Here is a 21558-nt window from a genome sequence, read left to right as displayed (position 1 = left end):
AGGTATAATTTACAGGTCTCAAATGTACAGTTTCATGATTTTAGTAAATTTATACCGTTGTGCAACCATCACCAAAGTCTAGTTTTAAATTTCCATCACTCAGGCTTCCCTGGTGGCACAGTGGTTAAGAATCTGCCTGCCAGTGCAGGGGACACAGGTTTGAGCCCTGGTCTGGGAAGATCCCACATGCCGCGGAGTAACTAAGCCCGTGCGCCACAACTACTGAGCCTGTGCTCTGGAACCCATGAGCCGCAACTACTGAAGCCCACGCACCTAGAGCCTGTGCTCGGCAACAAGAGAAGCTACCACAATGAGAAGCAACGAAGAGTAGCCCCCACTCGCCACAACTAGAGAAAGTCCCACTCAGCGGTGAAGTCCCAATGCAGCCAAAAATAAATAAATAAATAAAATGTATTAAATTTCCATCACTCCATAAAAGTTCTCTCATGCCTATATTCAGCCAAACGTGGCTCCCAGCCCAAGCAGTCATGGATGTGCTTTCCATATCTACAAATCTACTTTTTCTAGAAATTTCATGTTAATGGGACCATACAATACATAGACTTTTGCAGCTGGTATGTTTTTAAGTTTCATCCATGTTATGGTATGTAGTTTCCTTTTTATTGCCAAACAGTGTTCCATTGTATGGATATACCACATAGTTTACTCATTTACAAATTGAAGGACATTTGGATTGTTTCTACTCTTCACCTATTATGAGTAATGCCACTATGAACATTTGTACGCAAATCTGTGGATATATGCTTTCATTTCTCTTGGATATATACCTAGGAGTGGAACTGCTGGGTATGGTAATTTTATGTTTAACTTTTTGAAAAACTGCCAACCTGCTTTCCAAAGTTGCTGCAGCGCTGTATGTTCCTACCAGCAATGTATGAGGGTTCCAGTTTCTCCACATCTTTGCTAACATTTGTTATGTTTTCTTTCTGATTATAGGCATTCTGGTGAGTATGAAGTGATATCTCATTATGATTTTAATTTGCATTAAATGATTAATGATGTTGAGCATCTTTCCACGTGCTTATTAGCCATTCATAAATCTTCATTGGTGAAACGTCTATTCAAATCTTTTGCCCATTTTAAAATTAGGTAATATGTCTTCTTATAATGTTCTTAATATTTTCTGGATACAAGTGCTTTGTTGGATATATGATTTGCAAATATTTTCTTCTATTCCATGGCTTGTCTTTATCTTTTCTTAATACATGAATTAAAAGTTTTAAATTTCTATTAAGTATAACTTGTCAATTTTTTTCCTTTATGGATCATGACTCTGGTGTCATATCTAAGCAATCTTTAACTCAACATCAAAAGATTTTTGTTTTCTTCCGGAATTTATAGACTTTTAGCTCTTTTACGTTTAGGTCTATGATCCATTTGAATTAATTTTTATGTATAGTGTGAGGTAAGGGTCAAAGTTCTCCCTCCCCGCAGATATTCAATTGTCCTAGCACTATTTGTGTTAAAAAATTTTTTTAGTCTTTCCCTATTGAATTGTTTTAGCACATTTGTTGAAAATCAAATGACCATAAATGTAAAGGTTTATTTCTGGGCTGTCTATTCTGTTCCATTGATCTATATGTCTATCCTTGTGGCAATACCACACTGTATTCATTAGTGTAGTAGCTTTATAACTTTTCAAATCGGGTAGCAGAAGTCTGTCACCTTTGCTTTTCTTTTTCAAAATTGCTTTGGCTATTCTGGTTCCTTTACATTTCCATATAAATTTTAGAATCAAACTTGTCAATTTCTAAAAAGAAAAAGGGCTGCTGGGGTGTTGGTAGAGATTATATATATATATATATTTTTTCAACATCTTTATTGGAGTATAATTGCTCTACAATGGTGTGTTAGCTTCTGCTGTATAACAAAGTGAATCAGCCACACGTATCCATATATCCCCATATCCCCTCCCTCTTGTCTCCCTCCCACCCTCTCTATCCCACCCCTCTAGGTGGTCACAAGGCACTGAGCTGACCTCCCTGTGCTATGCAGCTGCTTCCCACCAGCCATCCATTCTACATTTGGTATTGTATATATGTCCATGCCACTCTCACTTCACCCCAGCTTACCCTTCCCCCTCCCCATGTCCTCAAGTCCATTCTGATAGAGATTATATTGAATCTATAGATCAATTTGGAGAGAACCGTCAACTTATGTTCAATCCATGATCATGGTATGTTTATTTACCTAGATCTTTGATTTCTCTCAGCAATGTTTTGTAGTTTTCAGCGTATAGGTCTTGCATTACTTTCGTTACATTTATTTGGATTTTTCTGATACTCTTGTAAATGGAATTGTTTCCTTACTTAATTTTCAGATTGTTAGCTGTTGGCATTTATAAATATATTGATTTCTGCATGTAGTTCTTGGTAGACTTAATTTTTTATTTTTTATTTATTTTTTATTTTTATTTTTTGCAGTACACGGGCCTCTCACTGTTGTGGCCTCTCCTGTTGTGGAGCACAGGCTCCGGACGTGCAAGCTCAGTGGCCATGGCTCACGGGCCCAGCCGCTCCGCGGCATGTGGGATCTTCCCAGACCGGGGCACGAACCCGTGTCCCCTGCATCGGCAGGCGGACTCTCAACCACTGCGCCACCAGGGAAGCCCTAGACTTAATTTTTTAAAGCCCCCGTTTTGTCATGTGTAAAAAGGAAATAGCTGCCTAGCAAGATTTTGTGCAGAATAATATACCTACAATTTCAGCAGAAGGCTAGAAATGAAGCTCTCCCACACACAAAAAAATTCAGTCACCTAAAATGTGAGGTCACATTATTTTGGGGAAAGGGAAATGACCAGGATGAGCCTGGTGCAGAAGGCAGGAAACAGTTGCCAACAGCATTATATCTGTATTTGCATAATCAAGGCGTTTTGCTGCATTTTCATTACTGTAGCAAATAGATGTTTGTTGATATTTCCTATCATCTGCATGTGGTGATTTTATAATCAGAAGAAAACAAATGTTACTTCTTAAAAAGTAAAAATTAGTAATCCATTTAATTTCATAAAGAGGAAAAGTAAAAGGACACAGAAATGCTTGAATTCAATTTGCTGGGACCAATTAAATATAATTCCATGAAAACTACACAGTGTTAGGCACTGGGTCCAGAAAAGTAAGACATGTAATTTATGAACTACTGCAAAGTTCAGCAGGCTGAGGTACCTCAATGACTACTGAAGCAGATGCAGGGAAGAGATTCCCCCGAGGCCTCCTACTCAGACTAACTTCTCAAACTTCCAACAACTATGGCAGCTTTATTTTGATCTTTTTTTTTTTCTTTTCTTTTTTTAAATTTTGGCTGTCCGGCTTGTGAGATCTCAGTTCCCCCACCAGGGATTGAATCCTGGGCCTTGGCAGTGAAAGTGAGGAATCCTAACCACTAGACCACCAGGGAGCTCCCATACTTTGATCTATTTTTATATGTTGGGTTTCCATATAATATTAAATTTGAATAAAGCATTCTATGCCTTTATAAGGTTTGAAAACCACTGTCTAATAAAAAAACAAAGTGAAACTATAAAGCAGTCTGGTATTATAATATTGAACTGAGGGCTCATGTAGCGTGGGCCCAGATCACAGAATTCCTGAGTGGCGGGGCCTTGTTTGAAACTGGGGTTGTCTGATTTCAAAGCACAGAGCCTGGGTTCAGATAGGTACATATACTGAAGAGGTGTGAAGCAACATCATGCTGCTGCAAGGGAAGTGGTGAGCAATGAGGCTGGAATCGTTAAGCACCTACTCTTGTTCACGTGACTAAGGGCGAACCGGGCAAAGACAGATTGGGCTGGAATTGGAGGAATCGGTGTAAATGCGCGATTTCATGTGTCTGTACCATCGCAGCTCTGCCCACTGAAAAGGCTTACAAGCAATGATACACCAAGCCTCATTCAATGGTGGGGTTAGCAAGGGTGTCTGCCGCCTCCCGCCCTCCCGGCAGGCTTCTCTGTCACATTCCATTGCGGTCTCGCCACAGACCAGATATCTTTCATCTGCCTGCGCCTCCTTCAGCCGGGTAAGCGGAGCCCCCAACTCCTGCCACGCCTTAAGGAGAAGACTGCAGCGGCCACCACCTCGGCGGCCATTTACACCCGGTGAAGCGCCGGGGACAAGACGCCGACAGGAAGAACCTGCATGGGCGGCGACCCTGAAGGCGGAGCTGGAACCGAAGCCGGAAACGGCGCCGTGGGCGGGACCTCGGGCTCCTTTGTTTCTTATTGGAGCTCACCGCTGCCAGTCTCTGCTTCCTCCCTCCCGTCCTCACCTCTTCCGCGCCGGCAGTCAGTAGGTGGCGGGCAGGGGCGGGTAGGGGCGGACGGCCACTTCCGGGTGGGAGAAAAAAGCTGGGCCGCGGGAGGGGCCGGGAAGAGGGAGGAGGAGGAAGAGGAACCGACGGACGGCGGCCGTTGTAGGTTGTTCGGTGGCGGCGGCTCCGGCTCTCTTACGGGCGCACTATGGACAGCCAGGGCCGGAAGGTGGTGGTGTGCGACAACGGCACCGGGGTAAGCGCTTTGCGGGGAGGCTGCAGCGGCTACAGGCTCGGGCAGGGGATGAGCGAGGGGCGCGCGGGCCCTTGGCGCCCGGGGCTGCACCCCTGGGCCCTCGGCCCCCGGGGCCAAGGGGCCAGGGCCTCGCTTCCCGCCTCCGTGGGTGTGGCGCGCGAGAGGGTCGGGCCCCTTAGTTTCCCCGAGCCCGCCACTCCCGCAGCTCGGGGTCAGGACGGCGGGCGAGGCCGGCACTGGATGGGGTTCCCACCTGCTGCCCGGCCGGGGCCGGCCCCGCGCTGGAGCCGCGGGATTCTGGCTGGCTAAAGGGCCGGAGGAGTAGAAGGCTGGGTTTGTGTGTTCCAGAAGGGCTCCATTCCCCAGGGTTGCCGGTGTGTAAAAAGAAGATCAAGAGGCCTTCCTCTTCCTGTATAGTTGAAGATACAGAACGGGAGGCAGGAAGCGGGTTTAAAGAAAAAAGGGAAGTGCTGTCATGCAGTGAGCCTCACTCCTTTCGCAGTGTTTGTTTTTTTGTTTTCTTGTTTTTTGAGGGGAAGGGAGACCAGGTCGGCAGCGCATCATTTACTTTTTGTTCTGCATGCTGGAAATTTGGCCCAGGTGCAGCCCCGCAGAGACCAGTGTGTTCCAGTGGTTGATCTTGCACCCTTTAAGGCCCAGGTGTTAATTCCACTAACCTTAGGGGAAGTTAATCAGTTTGGGTACCCCTCCTCCTTTTTTTCCTTACTTGCAGAATACAGGTAATGTTAGTATTTAAGATTCTAAAATGCAAATAATTGTAAAAATCTGAGTAAAACACTGATATAGAAATTATTTGAAGGTGGTTTCTTTCAATCGCCCCCCCCACCCCATTTAAAAAAAATGTATTTTGGGCAGCGAAGTCAGCAAATTAGAAGACAGAAGTGTTACTTATTTTGGATGAGTTCTGTAGTGATCACTTCTCCCTACATTACAACAAGTCCTAACCATCTTGGAGCTGCAGTATTTTGTGACTTTTATCCCCTTCCTTCCATAAATGTGATAGATGAATTAAAATAGATTTTATTTGAACTTTAAAGCCCTTTGGAAACTGGATTGTTGAGGGGAAAAAAGAGCTGATATTCACAGCTATAATATGCTGCCCTTGATTGAATGTTAGACTTTTACAAGCAATGATGATATTAGCTTTATCTGACCTAAGTTAAAAATGGATGAGAGTAAGAAGACATCCATACAAAATGGAATAGTACTTAAAGAAAAGGAGGCAGGTCCACCACTATAGAAACATTTTTAAGATCTATTGTTAAGTTTAAAAATAGTTTTACAGCAATTCCATCTTTATTAAAGATATTTATGTGTCCACAAATGTATGTGTATATGAAAGTTTTGGCGGAATTTATAAGAAATGTATGTTCATAGTGGTTACCTGTGAGACTAGGGATAAGAGTGAGGTAAGGTGGGAAGGACTTCATCACCCTTCTGAATTATTGGAAAACTGTTCTTTGTTTTTTTAACAAACCATGTATTTTTAAACTATCTTTAAATGAAACTAACTATAAACATGTATTACTTTTACACTTAAAACTCAGTTAAAGGTGCTTTTTAAAAAATATTAGCCTGATTCCCACTGTAGTCTCAAATTGACCTCTAAATAAATGTAAATCTTTAAAAGTTGATGTTAATATATTTTGTTTTGTGAATATGTCAGCTTTTTTCTTTAGAAATTGAAGTCAGTTATGTTTTAATGGATTCCTCCTCTTTGAAGGACAGTGAACCCTGTTTTTGTAGTATATGTTTTCTCATAATATTTAGGGGTTTTTTTTCTTCTTCTTTTTTTAAAAAATTTTCTTTTTGGCTGCACCGCATGCAGGATCTTAGTTCCCCGACCAGGATCGAACCCGCGCTCTGCGAGGTGGAAGCGCGGAGTATTAACCACTGGACAACTGGGGAAGTCCCATAATATTTAGTTTTTATGTTACTATTTCATTAGTTTATCTGTGTTAGAAAACTGATTGTATATTATTGATTAGTCTTATGTCTAATCCATAATTTAAGAATCTTGTTTCTTAAGACAAAAGATCAGTTACTATGACATAAATAGAAAAGTGTAGTTAATTCAAACAAAAACTTACATATTTGGTGTTATGTTTCTAGTTACTCTAAAATTTTTATCCAGATTTTCTATAGGACATGGTAGACTTCAAATGAAGAAACCGCTCTGATGTGGTATGTAGTCATGAATGCTGTGATATTTCTGAAAATTTAGAGAATTAGGAACCACTTAGATTCTGTATTTCTTATGGTTATACTTCATAGTCAGTTTGATTTTATTTAGGTACCTGAAGGTCTAATGATTCCTCTATGATTAAATAAAGAAGATATTAAAATTAAATTTCTAAAAACTTATGGAAATAGTTGTTACTCCAAAGCAGTTTGCCTCTTACACATTTTAGGTGTTAAAATTATAGGTATTTGAGAACTTGATTTTTTTTTTTAATTTATTTATTTATGGCTGCGTTGGGTCATTGTTGCAGTGCGTGGGCTTCTCATTGCGGTGGCTTCTCTTGTCGCGGAGCACGGGCTCTAGGCGCGCGGTCTTCAGTAGTTGTGGCGCACGGGCTTAGTTGCTCCATGGCATGTGGGATCTTCCTGGACCAGGGCTCGAACCCGTGTCCCCTGCATTGGCAGGCGGATTCTTAACCACTGCACCACCAGGGAAGTCCTGAGAACTTGATTTTTTAAGCCCCTCTGGCAGGCCCTGAATCGAATGCCCTAAGAGTAGGTGAGTTCTTGTGATCACATGCCAGATGTTGGTCCCGCTCTTCTTCCTCACTAGCTCCCAAGCTGACCACTGTCTCTTTTCCTCCTAGAGGAGGAAAAGCTCATCCATTTCCAGTACTTTATGCATTTCACCTTCATAACCATTCAAACCTAAAATGGAGCCTTCGTCCAAACCTGCACCTAAAATAGAGCTGCAGAAAGTGGCCAGATGGGTGAAAATGTGGAGATCTGCTTAGGCTTGGGTGCCTTGCAAGAGTTGGGCCTGGGCCCCTGGTGTTGTATATTCTTTTACCAAACTTGGGTGGTTTCATCAACATTGAGTTAGTTCACCAACAGTGAAGACTTCTGGCGTGCCTACTGTGTGACTGGTATAATTTTTAGGGTCTAGTGATACAAAGTAGCTTATAGTGTTAGGTAATTACACTTTTACAATCCACATTTGTAGTATTATGGCCTTTATCAGGCTTATACAGATTTATATAATGAATTTAGGAGTGTTTGAGTTAGAAACAAATCAGAAACAGGTTTGGTTTCACCCTATAAAATGCTTTGGAATAGGGCTTCCCTGGTGGCGCAGTGGTTGAGAGTCTGCCTGCCGATGCAGGGGACACGGGTTCGTGCCCCGGTCCAGGAAGATCCCACGTGCCGCGGAGCGGCTAGGCCCGTGAGCCATGGCCGCTGAGTCTGCGCTTCCGGAGCCTGTGCTCCGCAACGGGAGAGGCGACAACAGTGAGAGGCCCGCGTACCGCAAAAAAAAAAAAAAAAAAAAAAGTGCTTTGGAATAAATATAATAAATATTTTGGTGGTCTGAGATCAGAATAATCACTATGCAATTAAATTAATATGTCAGGGCTTCCCTGGTGGCGCAGTGGTTGAGAGTCCGCCTGCCGATGCAGGGGACGCGGGTTCGTGCCCCGGTCTGGGAAGATCCCACATGCCGCGGAGCGACTAGGCCTGTGAGCCATGGCCGCTGAGCCTGCGCGTCCGGAGCCTGTGCTCCGCAACGGGAGAGGCCACAATGGTGAGAGGCCCGTGTACCGCACCAAAAAAAAAAAAAAAAATTAATATGTCAATATCATCAATTTAAATTAATAAAGGAAAAATACAAATTAAATAAGTCCAAATGAGACTTTATAAATCCCAGTTTATTTTTTGAGGGAGAAAGGTACTTTTAGAGCAAATGTAGATGAGCTTTTTTTTGTTGCTTGAAAGAACATTATATTGTTCATGTTCTTACCATTTGATGACTCAGTAGGAAGTAAGGGAGCCAGTTTAAACCACAGTGCTATGAAGAGGAAACTATATATGGTAAAATCTATTTCTTAAACACAGCGTTACTGCACACAATGAGAGAACTAAGCCACCAAGTCTTAAAATGATTGGAATGGGGGGAGATATCTCCAGGATTAAAAATGATACCAAACAAATAATTTAAAAAAGAATATTTTCTTTGTATTTTATTACATCGTGGTTTAGATCTTTTAAAAAATACTTGCTTTTTACAAGAAAGGAAATGGCAGGTTGTCTGTTGGTTATATGTTATTGAGAAATACATCATTGTAATTATATTCTTGTTATTATAACTGTTAATGCTTTCACATTTGAAATAATGTGAAATAGTGCAGCACTTGCCATTTTGACCAAACACTAGTACCCTGTAGTAATGCTAGCACTGGATTACTGTGGCAGCATCTACTTCCAGTAAGCTACTGCTTAAGCAGAATAAATGATTTCATTAATAAGTGATTGGTATCTTTAATTTGAACTAAAAGCCAAATTTCCATTTTTTATAAAGCACAGGAATAGTAGTTTACAATTATTTTTATAGTTTCAGGAGTTCTTAATTTTTTGTCATTTTGCCTCAGGCACTTGGCAAATATTTTGTCCCGTGAAGTATGCTCAGACAAGAATTTCAAGGTGCAAACTACCCATCTATAATTGTTCAGGTTATAATCAGTAAACATTGAGTGATGTGATTATGGATTTACTGTGTTGCACGTTTCCCAGTGTGTTTGGCTCAATGAGGGGAGGCACGTCAACCTTCGCAGCCTCCTCCCTGCACCAGGACTTGGCTTACGCCCCATCCCAGGCTCCTGCCCCACCTTTACCTTGTGTTACGATTTCTCACTTAAATCATTTGTTTACATTTAATGTGCTAAAAATGCCCTTACAAACTTGTAGGTTCTTTTTTCATTCATTCTGTCATTTTTTTTAAGAACATTTATACCCATGTGAGCATGTTCAGTCTGGTGAATGGACACTTTTTGACCCACCCAGTGTCCTTATCTGTTCATTATGTTAATACATAAGAATTTAATGTCTACATTATATTTGGTTTCTATATTTGGAACATATGTATAAATTATGACTAAAGCTGGTGATCATGACAAATTTTATTTATGTAGAAATTTGGATATGGTGGGGTAATGAGAAGAGATTCTCTGGTTTTGCATCTGATTTCCATTCACGTCAGGTGAGCTGGCTTTTGACTTAAGGACAAAAGCGAGTTTGATTTAGAAGAGAAGCGTGTGAGAGGTTTTTTCATTTTCTTTTAATTTGAATAGACTAGAAAATATTAAGTATTATTCTTTTCCTCTGTGGCAGTTGTCACTCCAACTCTTTCTGGGTCACATTGTTAAATTATTTGGGAAGACATTGTGGAAAAATGGACTAGCATTTCTGAATTCTGTTGAACACTTTTTTAGGGTGGGAAGTGTATTGCTCTTTATCATCCACTATTCAAATAGAGAGAGAGGTATGAGCAAGCAGGTAATCTATTGCATATGCCATCATATCACAGTAACTTCTGCCTTGGAAGCTAATCCGGTCAGAATTGTATCATAGTTTTAGAAATGGGTATGTGGCTGAATGGTAAACTAAGCAGGACTAGGTTTTGTGAGTTTGGAAGAAAACCTATCTGAGCAGTGTGTTTTATGTAGGTTCTAAAATGTAAACGTGAACTGAGGAGATACGAATTCAGGTGGTATTGGAAATATGCAATTTTAAAATTTTAGGCATATTTTTCATACCAGTAGCTTTAGTCTGCTAAAGACATGACTTCAACATATTTTTATAGAGCTCTATATATAAAAGACTTGAAATTATGCATGGCAGAATGTTCTAGACTATTTATAATTAAATGCGGTTCATCAACATCATTTCCAACAAGATTGTCTTTGCAGTAGAAAAATTTTATATTTTGGAGGGTTAGTCAGAAGTCAGTGAGTTTCAGGTAGTTGCTAACCTTTACCACTATCACACAAAACAGTTCCTTGTATGTAACAGCTTTCTCTCCACTTCTGTGTTATTACTATCATGCATCACATTCAGTTACTGTTTTTCTCCTTAATTCTTCTAAGAGAATATGGTACCTGAAGCCATGGAACAATAGACTTTCTCAATATTAAACATATTCTCTAGGTTAAGATAATCATAGTATCATACAGGTCAACAGCAAAACTTCTAATATTTATTGATCAGTTAAATAGTATGCATTTAGTATGTGTCAGACACTGTTCTAGGTGCTTGGGATTCATCAATAGACACAAAAATCCTTGCACAGTGTACAATACATTGAATAAAGGCTTGGTAAGAGAGAGGGTAGAGACTGATTGCATTTCCTTTCTTTTATAGCTTCTTCCTCCCACCCTGAAGTTTTAAACTGCCTTTTCCTTGTAATGGCTGCTCTTAAAAATAAGTCTAAACAGACTGTATTATTGGTATAAGAACTAAAAACCCTTGGTTCTATTTTCAGTTTTACTGTAGATTGTTAAATCTCCTAGTACATCAGTTTCTTATTCATAAAATGGAAGTATTATTAGAATCAGTGATACGTCCTCATTGGAGAAGTACACTATCTGAATATGAAATTATGTCATTTGTTATTACTGAATACGTTTGTCTAAGTATAAAGATGTAAATAGCCCCAAATGCCTAATAAATGTTTATTTTGATGCTAGTCCATATGCCATTTGATTTTCCCATTTTCAGAAATGGGGTTGCTTAAGTGAATTGCCAGACATGAATGAAAAGCTGCTTTAGTTCTGTTCATTTTCTGACATTTCTCTTTTAAAAATCCTTAGCATTTGTTGAGTGAATTTGTCCCTTCCCCTCTGTGCATCAAGGCAGTGGGCTCCAGCATGAACTGCTCAGCTTAGCTCCCTGTGGTGGGGAGACCTAGGCACTAAATAAGCAGTTAACCAGTAAGGAAACGGGAACTCTGGTAGTAGTGCCATAAAGGAAATAAATGGAGGATATGATAGATGGGGTGACTACTTTGGGTAATTTGAAAGCAACAAAAGTTTAAAATATATAAATGCAAAGTGGTACTTTTCAGATACAGTTTTTAAAAGGATAATATCATAAATACCTTGACACTAACCCACTTTTACTGTTCTTTTCCAGTTTGTGAAGTGTGGATATGCAGGCTCCAACTTTCCAGAACACATCTTCCCAGCTTTGGTTGGAAGACCTATTATCAGATCAACCACCAAAGTGGGAAACATTGAAATCAAGGTAATATTTTATTTATTGATAAATGAGGAGCAAAACCTGTGAGGTGTTCTTTGAATTAAGTAGTTTTAAAATGTGATGCCTTGAAAGGCAAAGGAGGAGGGCCGAATTTCTTATATTTAAAATTTTTATCAACACCTGAAGAAAGGCACCAGAAACTGAAGTTAATTTCATCTGACTTTAAGTATAGCTTGATGCCATCACTCTCTGAATGAAGTAAAATACTTAGTAAGATTTTTATGTTGATGTGAATACTGTATTAGTGACTTAAAGTCCTATTACCTAATATAATTTTTAAAAGAAATCAGCCTGGTATTTTTATGTCTTTCAGTTCCATATATTTTTCTATGTTGGTGTCTCTTTGGGACCTAAGATTTTTCCTTCCCATGTTCTCATGGCCTGATCCCCCTACATTTTTATATAGCTAGTCAGGAAACACAGGATATAAATCTTATTGGTTCCTCTTTTCACCAGTATAACTGATTTCCATAGTGTGCAGGAGGAAGCTGTGCAAGTCTTTATTTGGCCTTGTATTTATCTTAGCACGAGGAGAGGGAAGGGAATATTGTCATTGCCTACCTACTGTACTTAACATGAGTGACTGGATGTTAAGGGTGATAGATTTTTACCTTCTATTAAAGGGATTGAAAATCAAGTGGGAGTTACAATATTGTAGAAGAAAAAGAATCAAAAGTCAGTGGTCACCAATTGACTTAAATTTTTCAGGTGGCCTAGGGATCAGGTTATACAAAATGCAGTAACATTTAGGGGCCCTTTCACTGAATCATTTGTGAACGGACTAGCATTGTTGGTCCTATCTGGACAGTCCTTGGCAAGACTTCACTGAATTGTTAGTGTGTGAGTTAGTGTGTGCCTCTCTGGAACGTTTATTTGAGATGTCTAGGAAGGTGGTAGTAGGTGGTAGAGGTTTGCTACTTGGTGGCTCTCTGCTGTTGGGACTAGAGAATTGAATTACACAGTGAATAAAAGTACAAACTGAAACTTAGGTTCTGTGTTAATTTTTTAAAGACTTAAAAGAGTGAATGATTCTGGCCTCTGTTTTGTTATGTTACAATCAGAAGGGATACTCAATATGAGAGGTTTTTTGTTTTTGTTTTGGGGGTTTTTTTAGGGTCTTTTGGGAATTTTGTGGAATTCTGTATTCTCTTTTTGTGAACTCCTTTCGTTCTGATTGAATTCAATCTTAAATGAACTCAACTTAAAATTTAGCTAATAATAGTGATAAGGATAAACTTTTTAATGATGTTGGAAGTCACACTTTTATTCAGTATCAGCCTTTTAAAGAAGAATGGCTTTTTTATATACTTTATGGATAATAACATTTTTGAGGTATTAAGATACATATAGCTATTTTTATTGACCAGCATAGTCACAATAATTACCATTTTCTTGCTTTTTAAGGCCAAGTGATAGAAATGAAACTAGAGGATATCCTAATAAGACGTTTTTGCTAAGGAATTCCCCAGTAGCATTTGCTTGTATGGTTTGTCAGTCTGTTCGATTGGCTCACTTCTGTTCAATCTGCTTAATCTTTTAAGTCTTTCAAGTTAATTTGTCTTCCAGTAGAAAACAGTGAAAGAAAACAGACCTGTGTCAAATTTAACTTGACTACTAGAGCTTGGAAAGTCAACTCTAAATACCCTTTACTTACTCAGCTAGACCTTTTCTGCTATTTATTTTCCTTAATTAAGTTTCTTAAATTCAGTAATGAATTAAAGAAATATGACTTTTTTGGAATTCCTATGCCTAGTGGATTGATTTATACTTTTTGTGTCTTGTTAGCTAAAATGTGGTAGACTAAAAACTGGAAATTTAAATTGTTTAATGAGTTTATTTTCATTCAGGAGTAATAACTGTCCATGCTAATTCGGCCCTAATTGTTAACTCCGTAAACTGTAGTAGTACTGCATCTGACCTCGACCTAATTTGTCTCTATTGCTTGTATGTTTAAAAATTTCAGTGAGGATTTTATTTAGGCCTTTTCTGACTCTTACTTCTACCTTCTCTCTCTTCACCTTTCTTGACCTGTTGAAGTAGAATAACAAAAAGATGGTAAGTGAGGTTACACACATGCTCTCTGTTTGTTTTCCACTTTTGCTTGGTGGGACAGTAGTTGTTGTTTTGTGTCCCTTTGGTATTGGGGAGGGGGGTAATTCCATATTTTAATTTTTTAATTTTTAAGTACTTTGATTTTTAACCTTTTTCATTGCTTCAATTTGGTAGCAACTAATTAAGTCCTATACTTTCCTGATTGCATACAATGGACCAAATCAGAACTAATTACTAACATAGTTTTGAATTGTTTTCCTTGTGTTTTTTGTAGATGAATGTTACGATTAAAATGGAATGTGGTGTGCATTTTATTAGAAACCAAGTGGCTTTATTTAGGATATGTGTGATCCAGAAAATTGGGGTGAAGTTGTTGCATTTGGATAAATCCACTTTATTGACCATTGTTAAATTGAACACTGCCTGTCATAGCCTCTATATATATGTGTATATATTTGCATCCAGTACGGTATCATATGTGTATTTAATAAACTGAGTAAAATTTTAATGTGCAAATGAACTATAAATAGTAAAGGGGGAGAAAAAGAGATTGACTTGTTTCCTATATTATCCTTATCGATGAGCAGATTTTGCATTATCTGAGTATAAATAAGAAAAAGATGGAAGTCTTGTAAGACTTTCGCATAGACAATAGATTCTTCCTCTAAATAAATACCATTGTGTGGCACCTTTTTCTTTTGAACTAGAACTAGGCGCATCCCAGGCAATTGACTCTTTCACCATATTTTTCTGTGGTAGTCAAAGTGCTTTCTGTAGTAGATATTTTCAAGTTTGTTTGTTTTTAATATTTGTAAGCAGCTTTGACAGAGGTTAATATCAGGCCTTTCTAGTGATATGTATTTTAACTAGTAACAGTAACTTTGTGAAGTTTTCTTTTGAATAAACAAAAGCATTTAAAAGTGGAAATTCCTACATTTATCCTAAATAAAAGATCATGCATTTGTCTTAAAATCTGGAGGAGATTAAGAAAAAAGTGCACTTGTAGAGAACAGTGTAGGCTTAATTTAATGTTTTTTATGAAATTTTGTTCTAGGAATTTAATTGTGGTTTTAAAGTATATTTGCTCTACTTTTAATTTGAGGTGACATTGTTCAGAATGATTCTTGGCAAATCTCATCTACACTGCCTGCTTTTCATAAAATATAAATGCTTTTATAACAAAATCTCAGACAGTTACTATAATTTTTCATTCTTTCAGGTAATAGGTGATGGTTTAGACTTGGTCCAATGATGAGGTGGGTGGTAAAAAACTAAGGCCTGATCTGATGGCTTATAATTTTGGTCTTGGAGATGCGGGCAAGTTACATAACCTTTTATCATTTTGGGGTTTTGGAAGTTAAAATGTTCTAAGGAAAACTATATGTTTTAGGATTTTTTGAAATAAAATTTTAGATATCGATACGTTTTTAAATTAGGTAGCTTGAGTTAGTCAAGACTATTTGCACTAATTTGATAAGTTAATACTCGTTTTCTTCCATTTTAAATGTCCTCTTTGTTCAGAGGGATGGTAAGATACTCAATGCCAGATGTTTTTTTCAGTTAATTATTTATGGTATGTGTGCCCTAGAAGTAGATCCATGACACTTTTATTTTGAGTTGGCATTAGATCAGACATATGTAAGCCCCTATTCTTGCATGGAATAAAAACTAAACAGTCTGATGAAATCAGACCAGACTTATACTAAATTTGTTGAAATGTAGTTGTGAATATATATCGATGATATAAACCATCTAATTATCTGATCTGTTATTACCTTGTATAACACAAAGAAAGATATATTCTAGAAGAAAGTAACAAAATTGTATATTAAGTTATATTGATGGCCAAAAGTAATATATGTACTTGGAGGTATAAATTCCTCCCCCTAACATTTTATTAAGAAGGGTTTAGAATACACGGCAAAGTTGGAGGAATTTTGCAGTGAAACCCATACATCCATCACCTAGATTCTGATATTAATGTTTACTGTACTGATATATCACATATCTATCCATTTATCCATCTGTCAGTCCATCAGTGTATCTTGTCTTTTGATGCATTTGAAATTATCAGTATACTTCTCCATAAGTAATTCAACAAATGCATGTCAGTTACTAGAGTTCACAAATATAGATATTTAGTTTTGCATTTTCCTATCAGATGATTCTAAATAGTTAATATTTAAGCAATTTGAGTATTAAGTTATGGTAAATTAACTTTATACAAAATTAGTTGCAACAGAAAAGTTTTAGTGAACATTTCTAGCATGTGCTTTAACTTTGTTTTTCCTTTTTGTTGTTGCTTTCAGTGGATTTTCTGGAAATCTGTTTGGTTTTTTTTATTGGTGTTGTTTTTAGAGTCTTCACCCTTGTTTATCTCTTCTCTCTTTTTTTTAATAGTTATTTTTAAAAGTTTTAAAGTCATACATGTATTTAAACTTCTGTTTTAAAATATCCTAAGGTCTTAAAGCAAATAGTAGCTATTTCTGATACTAGGGTTTTTTTATTTTAATTGAATTCATCAGTATATGTAGAAATCAAGATTATTTAGCATTTTGACTAGCTGATTTCTAAAATAAATTTAAATTCTGGGACATCATTAGCCTTATTATACACACAAAATTTGACTTTTGAAATGTGGGTCATCTTAAGTATGCTGTCATTGGAGACAAGACTTGTGAGTATTCTGCTTCGTGTGTAATAGCATAGTTTTCCAGTATTATACTTTAAGATTGAAGATGTCGCTCATGAGATAATTTTAAAGAAGAATTGCTTCTCTTTGTCTTAATTTTTTGTATCTCTACAAATTATCATTCATCTTGGTGAGGCATATATTGAAACTTAATTTCAATTCTAATTGAGGCATATATAGGTAGAAGTTTGTGAAATTTACAAGTTATGTGGTACATATGTCCATTCTTACAGTGTAATAAAACATCCTTTTATTTTTTGCTTCTCATTATGCTTTATAGTAGTTACACTTATCATTTTGATATTTAGTACAAAGAAATGTGCTGCATGCATTGAGCATTTTTCTACAAGTTTTTTTTTTCCCTGATGTGCTATCTCACATATCACAGGCCTTATTTTTTGAACATTTGAGCAAAAGAAACAGATGAAACCTCATACAAAACCCTCCAAAATATGAAAATGTGGGGTTTATTTGTGCTAATGCTCTTCTTTTGGAAACATATGTATTAAAGGTAAGGTCAATTTATTGATTTAAACCACGCTGTACATAAAAATTTATTATTCATGATTAAGATTTGCAAGGCATTGTTCATGAAAGAAAAGACCTTTTTAACTTGTGGAATGAAGAACTTTGTCTGAAAGTGCCAGAAAGATTAAAATTAATTATTCCCAAGTTTTCCAAAATACTATGGGAGGATAATTTTCTGAAGGTATTTTATACAAAAATTTGGTCTAAAGCTTTGATATTATAATTTTCTAGGATCTTATGGTTGGTGATGAGGCAAGTGAATTACGCTCAATGTTAGAAGTTAATTACCCGATGGAAAATGGCATAGTACGAAATTGGGATGACATGAAACACCTGTGGGACTATACATTTGGACCAGAGAAACTTAACATAGATACCAGGAATTGTAAAATCTTGCTCACAGAACCTCCTATGAACCCAACCAAAAACAGAGAGAAGATTGTAGAGGTAAGTTTTTAGATGGGTTGCGCACATATGTGTTTCTGTGATGTGATGTTAAAGCACATGTTTTTTCTTTTATCTTACCATTGTCCTTAACAATAAAGGGAATAAGAATAATTGTTATTTTCTCCCAGATCCTATTTATTGAGCACCTAACTATGTTAGTCATTACTTATAAGTAGAATATACCAGTAAACAAAGCGAAGTCCTGCTGCCATGGAGTTGATCCTCTAGCAGGGGAAAACAGACCAAAAGAGCAAAAAGTGAGTTAATTGAATGGTTTGTTAGAAGATAATAGATGCTAAAGGGAAGAAAAAAGAGTAGGTTAAGGGGGATGGGGAATGTAGGGAGGCTGCGTTTTTCATAGAATGTGGTAGTATGTGTCTGTGAGAAGGTGATATTTAAACAAAGGGAGTTAGCCAGAATATATTTGGGAAGAGCATTCCAGGCAAAGGGAGTAGCCAGTGTAAAGGTCTTGAAATGGGAGCAAGCCTGGCATATTAGAGAGTCAGCAAGGAAGCCAGTGTGGGAGAGCAACAGGAGACGAGGTGGGAGAAGTAATGGGGCAATCTAGGGCCCTGTAGGCTCTAATAGGGAATTAGATTTAAACTCCAAGTGAAATGTACAAGGAAGGGACATGCTCAGATTTAGGTTCCTGTGGCTGCTGTGTTGAATGTAGATAGAACATAAGGAGGCAAGGGTACAAGAGAGACCAGTTTGGAGACTTTTTCAGTTACCTAAGCACAAGATAATAATGGTTAGGATTAGGGGTAGTAGCAGAGAAGGTAATGAGAAGTGGCCAGATTGTGGCTCTGTTTTGAAGGTAGGGCCAAAATATATTCTGATTTCTTAGATGTGGGTAATAGAGGGATAACGGCAAAGATTTCGCTTGAGTAACTGGAGGATGGGGAAAGACTGAGATAGTAGAAGAGGATTTGGGAGGGAAATGGATCAGCAGTCCAGTTTTGGACATGTTAGGTCTTCATTAGACATCCAAGCAAAAATGTCTAGTAGACGGTTATTAAGATCAAGTTCAGGAGAAAAGTCTGGGACTGGGGATAAAAACTTGGGAGAGTCATGAGGATATAGATAATATGGTTCACCAAAGAAGTGATAGTAGACAGAGGTGAGAAAGCGAAGGGCCAGGGAGATAGAGGAGAGCTGGGAAACGAGGTTGAAATGGCTAATGAGGTAGGCAGTTACAGAGAGCAGAAAGTCTACATTCTTAATAGTTTAGATAGGTAACTTTTCAAGGTTGTCTTTCATTTTGTTATATATGAGATAGAAACCTTTAATTGCTTTGTATTTTAGTAGCTTTCCAGATACTACTTAATGTAAATATCTTGTTTTACTCAGTGGCTATCTTTAGATGTTTATGGAAATTTTGGAAGAGATTTAGAATTTTTATATTAAGTGTTTTAAAATTTTGAGATCATGGTTTTAGCTACAGAATCCATATCATTTCTTATGTTTCGTATTTTATTACTTTTTTCCCCTAGCCACCCCTAAAACTATGAAAGATGGGCTTTATTGTATTAGCTCATATTTTAATTGCATTTTACACTTTCTGAGTTTTTTTTTGTTTTTGTTTCTTGCACGGGCCTCTCACTGTTGTGGCCTCTCCAGCTGCGGAGCACAGGCTCCAGACACACAGGCCCAGTGGCCATGGCTCATGGGATGTAATTTCTATGTAATTTCTCTGCGGCATGTGGGATCCTCCCGGACCGGGGCACGAACCCGCGTCCCCTGCATCGGCAGGCTGACTCTCAACCACTGCGCCACCAGGGAAGCCCCATTTTACACTTTCTGAATGGTTTACAATCACTAATACTTTGTGATGGATAAGTAGTCATTTGTAATTGCTATTTATTTTTAGCAGCTCATTACAAAATCAGAATGAAGAGATATTTTTGCATTAAATCAAAAGGTTACTACACAAGGAAACCTTTTGGAAAGTAACACAATACCAGAATGAAAACCAAGTTTTCTTTCAAATGAAAAGTTAGGGAGATGACAGGTATAGTGTCATCCACTAACTAGCTATTTGACTAGGACACATATTTTTTTAATCTGCAAAAATGACAAGAATTAGTCTTACTGCACTCTAAGGTCTCATCTTTAGTTTAATGCTCTTTTTTACTCATGAGTGCAAATTTGGCTATGATTGATAATGCCCTACTTCAATCTCATCCAGAAAGTTGTATTAGAACTACAGATACTTTTTAATGATCTTATAAGTAAAAACAAATTCTATCAGACTGTCAAGTTGATAAATGCAAATACAGTTGACCCTTGAACAATGCAGGGTTAGGGGTGCCACCCCCCTCGGTCAGACATTTGTGTATAACTTTACATTTGGCCCTCTTTATTCCAGTTCTGCATCACTGGATTCAGCCAATCTCGGATCATGTAGTGGTATAGTATTTATTTAATGAAAAAAACCTGCAATTAAGTGGACCTGCGCGGTTCAAACCTGTGTTTTCAAGGGTCAACTGTATAGCATTATTCTTCCATTTTCATCCCTGTGGTGGGGGAATAAAGGATGATGGAGTAGAATACTACTTAGAATATCTAGTTGCTTAATTGATGAGTATGTGTTTCAGAGATGTAAAATTTATTTATGTATGTATGTATTTTAGAATTTTTAAATTTTTTTAATTGAATTTTATTGAAGTGTAGTTAATTTACAATGTTGTGTTAGTTTCAGGTGTACAGCACAGTGATTCAGTTTTGTTGGTTTTGGTTTTGTTTTTGGCTGCACCACGCTGTATGCGGGATCTTAGTTCCCTGACCAGGGATCGAACCTGTGCTCCCTGCAGTGGAAGCACGGAGTCCTAACTGCTGGACTGCAGGGAATTCCCCAGAGTTGTAAAATTTAAATTCTGTATAATTCTTATTGTGGTCAGTTGTAAAATTTCTAAATATGAGATATTCATAGCGGTAGTCAGCACTGCCAATCAAGGAATGCTCAGTGTAGATGACAGAGAAAATCCTATAGGATGTTCCCAGCCAACCTACACTACAGAGAATGAGCATGGTTGGGAGCAGAGAGGGCATGAGGGAACTCCTCCCTGCAGTGTACCTTGGCAGAGAGTGGAATGCAGCCTTGGCTCCAGTGGGGAGGGCAGGCTCAGCTGCTGAGCATTCAGGATCTGCCAGCATTCAGGAGTTGCTGTGTTTATTTTTGTTTTCCTGCCCTACTGTTTTATTACCTTTTTTTTTTTTTTTTTAACTGCTGGAGGTAGAGACACAGTCTTTCTTGGCCCAGGTTGAGGGAGAGGGATGCGAAGGTAAGCAGTTAAGCAGTTTCTATAGTTTGTCTTTAAATTAAAAGATATTTCCTTTAAGGGACATCAGTTGAGAAGAAAGGCTTGTTCAAAAGCAGAATGCTTTCTTTCACTCTAATTAGCCATTAACTAAAACACTCAGAAATCTTTGCTTTGTAGCACTTACGAAATGCTTGGGGACTTAGTGTGTATTCAAAAATCTGTCCCCAAAATTGGAGCTCTGTGACAGCAGGACTTCAGTAGAGGCAAAAAGAGCTAAAGAGAATGGAGGATTCTTTTGGGTTCTTTGATTCTATTTTGGATAGCTAATCCACTCTGACCATCAAGAAACCTTATACATACTTATTATGTAATTTCTAAATACTAATATTTTCCCTTTCCTTTTCCATTTTCAGGTAATGTTTGAAACTTACCAGTTTTCTGGAGTGTATGTAGCCATCCAGGCAGTTTTGACTTTGTATGCTCAAGGTAGGTGAAGCTTAACTTTTAGTATAATCAGTTCAGCAAATATTCATTAAATATGTTTGATGTCAGAGGAGTTTGATTTTTCGGTAAGTTGTAAGTCACAGAAGAGCACAATATGTATGTATTTATATTTATTCAAATTTTTAAAATATTTATTCAGATATTTCCACAATTTCTAAAATTTGTCAAATAAAATATACACATTTTTATTTTCTTTACTAAACAATGAAAGACTTAGGAAAAAGAAACTTCTCAATTTTTTTAAAAGTAGAAGGTTCCCT

At 37.7% G+C, this 21558-nt stretch overlaps 1 protein-coding gene across 1 annotated transcript in view; it reads left to right on the top strand.

Annotated features, from left to right (window-relative positions):
• Positions 1-4361: 4361 nt before the first annotated feature.
• The window catches only part of ACTR2 (actin related protein 2), a 35525-nt gene continuing 18328 nt past the window's right edge, over positions 4362-21558 (top strand). Inside the window, exons 1-4 of the mRNA XM_060169159.1 lie at positions 4362-4522; positions 11687-11797; positions 17316-17531; positions 21208-21280. Coding sequence (XP_060025142.1) covers positions 4475-4522; positions 11687-11797; positions 17316-17531; positions 21208-21280 — 448 coding nt within the window. The 5' untranslated portion in view covers positions 4362-4474. The remainder of the gene's footprint in view (positions 4523-11686; positions 11798-17315; positions 17532-21207; positions 21281-21558) is intronic.

Source organism: Lagenorhynchus albirostris, chromosome 13 (assembly GCF_949774975.1).
Source record: "Lagenorhynchus albirostris chromosome 13, mLagAlb1.1, whole genome shotgun sequence".
Taxonomy (NCBI): Eukaryota; Metazoa; Chordata; class Mammalia; order Artiodactyla; family Delphinidae; genus Lagenorhynchus; species Lagenorhynchus albirostris.
The sequence above is the reverse complement of the archived record's forward strand: the minus strand, read 5'-3'. Positions and strand labels throughout refer to the sequence as shown.